General features: G+C 36.0%; 2 protein-coding genes across 2 annotated transcripts; both read right to left on the bottom strand.

Annotated features, from left to right (window-relative positions):
* Positions 1-216: 216 nt before the first annotated feature.
* On the bottom strand, positions 217-2,030 carry LOC149488619 (uncharacterized). Its single transcript, XM_089695747.1, has one exon. It carries the CDS (start codon positions 1,999-2,001, stop codon positions 529-531), a length of 1,473 nt encoding a protein of 490 aa, XP_089551873.1. The 5' UTR covers positions 2,002-2,030; the 3' UTR covers positions 217-528.
* A 1,701-nt stretch (positions 2,031-3,731) lies between these two features.
* LOC149488618 (uncharacterized) lies at positions 3,732-6,320 on the bottom strand. The gene has a single exon (XM_089695163.1). The coding sequence runs from the start codon at positions 6,179-6,181 to the stop codon at positions 5,105-5,107; it is 1,077 nt and encodes a 358-aa protein (XP_089551289.1). The 5' UTR covers positions 6,182-6,320; the 3' UTR covers positions 3,732-5,104.
* Positions 6,321-6,929: the final 609 nt, after the last annotated feature.

Genomic DNA, 6,929 nt, shown 5'->3' with positions numbered 1-6,929 from the left:
ATACTGATCTCTTGACTTATTATTTTCTTACTAATTAATTTATATGAGCTATAAATCCTCCGCTGTCGTTTATCTGCGCATATCACAAAGTTGAATGTAAGCCACATGCTTTACATAAAGGATTATTAGGTACAAAGTTATTATTTTATTATTGCCAAAATACACCATGCCTATGGTGCTATGAGAGTATGTTTATGGGTATAATAAAAGAAATAGTTGCACGAAATAAATAACTTTATTCTCGTAAATCACATCGTTATTTAAATAAAGGTAACATAATATTCGACAACAAAACTATATCTATCTTAAAGTATATAAAAATTGCAATTATACATTATAATTATAGTACACATATCTACGTAGTAGTTACAAACATCGGTCGTCTCTCGTCGCTTGACCTTATAAGTTTCGTCCGGACGAGAGTACAACAGATACAGAGAGCGTGATATCATACAGCGTGTGCGCCGAAATTAGCATGCACTCACGCGCTCGTCAGGTACAAGAGTGTTTCATACGCCGCTCACAGACTCAAAGCGGCACGTTCGGTGGAGTCTTGCAAGGCTCCGGCGGCGGCGGCCTGCGGTCCTCAGGCGAGCGCGATTGATAGTATGCACAGTATGGTAAAGGATCCCAAAATGCAAATAGAGCTTCACGTGTATCCAAAACGGTATCCAACAGTTTCCCAACAGTAGCTGCGTGGCCACATCCTTTCGATTCCTGACATAAATACGGCAAGGAAACTCCTACACGGGCTCCAATTGCCACTAGTTTCCCTTTGCCATTTTCAGGTTTCTCTTCACGCACTAATCTGAATGACATGTGTCCAGTCATCGGGCGAGCTGGTGTGAGTGAAGCAACGAACTTTTGCACCCATGCGTCTGCTTCGTCATCCTTTTGAGGTACTAGTCCTTTTCTTGCAGAATCCAAGCGACAAGTCACATTGTTAACTGCTCGCGATTCCTTCAAAGTGGTACACGTCATCAACTTTTCTCCTTTAGGTTCTCGCATTATAACCCAAGGCTTTTCAGCACTAACTTCGCGTGGAAATCTAAAGTGTGCTCTTTCATCTGGTAAAACGAATCTGAGGCGGTCACGTGCTCCCCTTGCACCTGCACTAGCTATAAAATGTTTTCCTTCCTTCGAAGCCCCGCTTTCATACCATGTGCGTAAATCTTCCTCGCTAGCAACAACCCAAAATTGTGGCATGGCTAAACCTGCCACTCGACAAACGCGAATAAGCTCCAGGGGATCATCCAATGCAACAACATCTCGAGCACAAGGCACAAAACACTGACACCCTATCACTTCTAAATGTGGTTTTGCTAGTGCATCATAGTATGCCGGTGTTGTAGAGCTTACTGGTATGTAAAATACAACTGATTCCTTTTCTACAATTTCTTTCAAGGCCCGCGCATAGGCTAGAGGATCCGCTGGATTCGGTCTAGGTACAGTATAGAATTTATCGACAGCTGCTGAATATTTTAATAACGCAAACTGACCCTCTATTTCAAAAGCTATGACTCTGGCGCCGGCAGAATGGAAGTTCCTCGCTAAATGTAAAGCTTGCACGCAGCTTCCTCCACTGATTAACACTGTTCGTTGTTTCTTAGGGTGTCTTGATAGAGCGCTACCCACCATCTTTAAGACTCCAATTGGGCACTGAACACATTTCCAGAAAATGAACAGCGATGCGGCGATCCATAACGTAGGTAGAACTACAAGAATTTGTTTCCAGGCTGGATGTGCGATAATGTGAAGTATCGCAAACAGCGGTCGCAAAAATTGTCGTGGTATCCATGTAATGATTTGTAATAGGCGGGGCAACGGTGGTGGTCTTTCCGGTGGGACTGCACGTTCTTCAGGGATCAAGGAGAACGTGGACGAAAAGGAACGTCTTAAAGCAGTAAAAGGAGGTTGATGCGAGCATCTCTTGACTCTTGGCGAGAAGATAAGGTCTGCGTTGGATCGCACCAGGCGGTACTCGGGCGCACAGGCCGGCATTGCGAGCGGCAAACGCGAACTGACGCGCGCGCTATCAGTCACTGCATATAAACAGTTTCGTTATCTTCATAGTACGCATGCTGGAATCATCTTTGTACCCAGTTAACTGTTACCTAGTTAAAAATAAATAAACAAAAAAAAACCGTAATTTGTTAATTAATACACATGCTTAATAGAAATCGAAGTCCATCATTTATAAAACCACAACCTAAAACGTCTTTTAAATGTTGGGTGCTAATGGTTAATGATTTATAGTGCTATATAAACTATTAGGTACTTTCGATTGTCATGAAGCGTTTTTAAAAACATCCCTATTTAATACTACCCATTTTTAGGAACCTCAAAAGGAAAAAACTGAACCCTTATAGGGTGTCCGTCTGTCTGTTTGTCAAGATACTTTTTATTAGGAACTAAAGCTGTAATTTCTATTGAACTAGAGGTCCGCCCCGGCTTCGCCCGTGGTATATATTTCGCAATAAAAGGTAGCCTATGTCCTTTCTCGGGTATCAAAATATCTCCATACCAAATTTCATGCAAATTGGTTCAGTAGTTTAGGCGTGATTGAGTAACAGACAGACAGACAGAGTTACTTTCGCATATTTTATAATATTAGTATGGATACTCAAGTCTACAGTTCCTTTACTAAAGCTAAAAGATAATCATTGCTCTTTCTCGCAAAATATCTACCGAACCGATTTAGCTGAAATTTGTGATCAGGACCGATATGAGTCTTTTTGAATCATAGGTTCTTACAAACAAAATTAAAAAGAGCCTGTTTGCCGAGCCCACGTGTCAGAAGTGTAACTTCTTTGGCTAGATTCAAAGATACCAAAATCGTCGCTTTGCTCCTTGACGTGAGTCGTGAGTCGTGACAGTATTACCACAGTATTACCATTATTTCCTACAGTAGTGCGACGAATGTACTTGTGCAGAGAAACGGAGGGGAACTGGCGGGGGTCGGGCGACGCGGGCCGCGTAAAGCAAACACGCTTAGTTTGCTTTACCTAGCGCGAAAGGATGTCGCAGTCGTATTTTTTGTGTAATAATTTTATTATACATAGGTACTTACATATTCTATTATGGCGCGCACAAACTGTTCGGTTTACGGATGTAAATCTACATTGAAATCCCAGAAGGAAACAATATTTCAGAAAGATTGTATTAATTGTATCTGTTGAATTAAAATCAAAGCTATGTATATATGTTGTTCTCATTATTTTTTAATCAGATTGTACATCCCAATGCGAATGCATTACTTAGTTAAATGTTATAATATACAATTAAGAACATCCAAAAATAAAGTGTCCATGTAAATAATATTTAGCAGTGCAATATCTGTAATTATATATTTATGAACAAATAATTACATCAGATTTAATAATCGCAATTATTTTGAATGAAATGAATGAATCACAATTGTTTTATTTCCCATTTGTTGCAACCCTAGCGTATTTTCGTGTGGCAGCGTCATTACCTACGCTGGCGGCGGCATCGCGCGACATCAAAGGCGATTCCTTACTGTATTAAATAATGGTAATACTGTGGTATTACCATGACGCGACCTTAAAATTTTACTCTCAACGCACCGAAAGAAGTTTCACTTCAAAAATGCTTCAAAAAGACATTCCTTTTGATTATCCTCTTATAATTATTATGGTTGGGAAAACTTGTGAAATTTCTAGACAGGTACTACGGACTACCACTGTTTAATGTAAAATAATACAAAAAAATCACATTTAAAATCAAGATATGTATTATAATGGACTAAATTCGTGTCTCATTAAACATTTTATTGAAAACATTATTTACTTTTAACAACACTAAATACTTCATTGAACTACAATTATACAAAAAATGCAAATTTTCTTACATAAAATAAGAACTATTTTGATAGTATGTAACATTAACAACATTACTAAGGGAAGGCTCCCTAACATAATTTCTGGCACTGAGAGACCGGTTAGACCACAGGGTTAGACCGCTACGCGGTACTAGACGCTAACCCGTAATAAAGTTGAATATCGCGTGCGCTGTTTGATCGCGTTCGAGCTCGAAAGTAAATCTCGTAAGTCTCAATTCTGTTATTTCGTTTATAACTAAAGTAATAATTGACCTAGAGAAAAAATATCTTAGGATTTGATAGTAAACTATATTTTCTTACTGTTAACATATTTTATTATAGACATTAAGTCCAAGTAAATCTTTAAAAAAATGTAATAATCCTTAAAAAAGGCATAATTTTTGAATAAAAAATGAATCGAGCGAAAATGTTACAATTACGTTTGACTGTCTTGTACATGGAAAGAAAAAGACCCAATAAATCATATAATATGTACTAAAGTTCCATTTTGATTGTATGTGTGACTGTTTCAGAATATTAATGCAAATACACATAACATTTAGGGAGCCTCCTCTTAATGCTAAATGTGTGATAAATACTTATATTTTACAATATTATATAGATACCACAAACATTTAACTGTATTATGACTAGTAATAACATTAAAATCCAAATCCACATACAGTTTTTCAAAATGTCAATACAAACCAATAATTTCAAGAGCTACTTACAGTTCTATGTTTTTCAAAACAAATAATTATTAACAGACATTAATTACGTTTTTCTCTGATATTGAAACCAAGGCGATAATAATATAAAAAAGCTTTATAAATTTAAATAAATACCAAATGTGATCACTACCTTATTTTAAAAGGGATAACAATATGATGATGTTGTTATCCCTTTTAAAATAAAGTAGAGATCACATTTGTATTTTAACAGTATAATGATGTTTTCTAATTATTTTCATACAATAATTACCAAACATTCAATGATATTGAAGTTACTTAAAGCACAACAATTTAAATTTTGTTTAAATGCTTAAAAATATATACAATAAGTAATAACAGTAGTTATCCAACAAAATAGATACATTGCAAATTATAATTAAAAATTGCTATTTTTATGACTAGTTACTACAATTAAACAGTAACATAGGAATTACACATTTAATGAATAAATCACATACATAACACTATAAATAAATAAAACAATGTACATTAGCACAATATACAAAGAAAAAATGCTTCATATTATGTAGAATTACAACATGAATGGTAGATCAGTTTCTTTCAAATCTATTGAGCCATTCTTACAAACTATATGCAATTCATTTGGTGGAGCCTTCTCATATCTGAACCTTCTAGGGTGGGAGTCGTCCATAAATCTACCTAGTTTCAATACTTTCTCGTCAAGTTTTATTTTATCTGCAATCAAGTTTGTTGATGGTAAATTCTTTATTATATCTGGAATCAAAACCTCAACTTTTCCTTTTTCGTGAATGAAAATACTGTTTTTATCCATCAACTGCGATGCATGCATGAACACTTCACCACTCTTTAAAGTCGCCTCAAGGCTGCCAGAAAACCCTTGAATGTGCAAGTTGCCTTGTTGTATAATTTCAATCTTAACTATGCGATGCAAATGTTCCAACTTGATATTTCCCATGAGTGTTGTGAAGTGTGAGTTATCACTGTAACAAGATTTAACTGAAATGGGCCCAGCATGAGAGGATACATGAAAAGAATTGGACATAATATTGTTGCATTTAATACATCCATTCAATCCTGTTTTCATTTCAATGTTTGACGCTTGCAATCTTCCCTCTGTTGTTATGTCACCAGAACCACTTTCCACTTTAATATTATCCGCTTTTAAATCTGCGACGGTGATAGCCCCTTTCTGTGTTTTGACGATAAATTCCTCGGCTTCCAATTTACCCAGATGAACAGACGCATTTTCACTTGTTGTCACTTGTACCTTCAATTTATAAGGTACGTGTATGAGGCAGACATCGTTACGATCAGGGGAAGTATTTTTATTGAGCAGCTCGAGCCTTTTAGAAGTCTGTTTAACTTGAAAATCATTCGTGTCTTGACCCTTACTATAAAGTGTCATAGTCAATTTATTATGTGCCTTTATATCATTTACATCAATCGGCTGAACTTTTACATGTATAGGACTATCGATAAAAATGCTAGTGTTTGTGTCGATTACTTTTTCAACCGTCCTGACGACATTTAAGTTCTGAAGATCAGGTAAATTACTGAAATCTTTTATGGATAACCTCAAAATTTTGAGGCACTTATGTAAAACACGGTGTCTTCCTATAGAAAACATTATTGCAATATTTTATATAGACACAATTGTAACTAACATTGTTTTGATATGTTGAGGATCAATAAAGCTTTTCAATAATTAACGATTTAGTTTGGCACAATCACAAATCACCGACATTTCATAAAAGCAGCAGCTGATATTGACAATTATTGACATTTGACATTCATGAATTCATGAAACCAGAAAAAATGACAACTAAAAATTTATAATCTATTGCTTGAAATAGATACTAAAATAAAATATAAATTATCAACAAATTTATATTTATTTGTAAAAAATCAAAATTGTGTTCTGAGTTAGTTCTGAGTTTTGTGTATCTTTTTTACATTCTTGTGTAGATAAGAGTACTAAATACACCACTATTATGTATTAAATACAATAAATAATAAAAAGTGGGTACTTTATTGTAACACCCCCTCTACACTACTCGCGAAGTTGAACGAGGTTAGACGAATAGAATAATGTAGAGAGGCACTTCGGCTTACTTCGTCCAACTTTACCTCGCCTCGGCCGACTTCCGTTTGTTGTCGGTTTTTGCGCCCGAGTCAAAGGGCACGAAGTTACCTGAAGTTCGTTCTGAATATAATAAATGTATGCGCTCTCGCGAAGTTGAACAAAGTGTGTAGTGTAGCACCGCGGACTTCGGCCGAGTACTTCGCCGAGGAACTTCACCAGCAGGTTGCGCTCTGTGGTATATGCTATTTGCAATAACCTCATTTATGTGTAAATAAAGTGGTATAATACATAA

The sequence above is a fragment of the Colias philodice genome, chromosome 5 (assembly GCF_061535455.1).
Source record: "Colias philodice isolate Cphi_HAF_F1 chromosome 5, ilColPhil1 Martin Lab GWU primary, whole genome shotgun sequence".
NCBI lineage: Eukaryota > Metazoa > Arthropoda > Insecta > Lepidoptera > Pieridae > Colias > Colias philodice.
The sequence above is the reverse complement of the archived record's forward strand: the minus strand, read 5'-3'. Positions and strand labels throughout refer to the sequence as shown.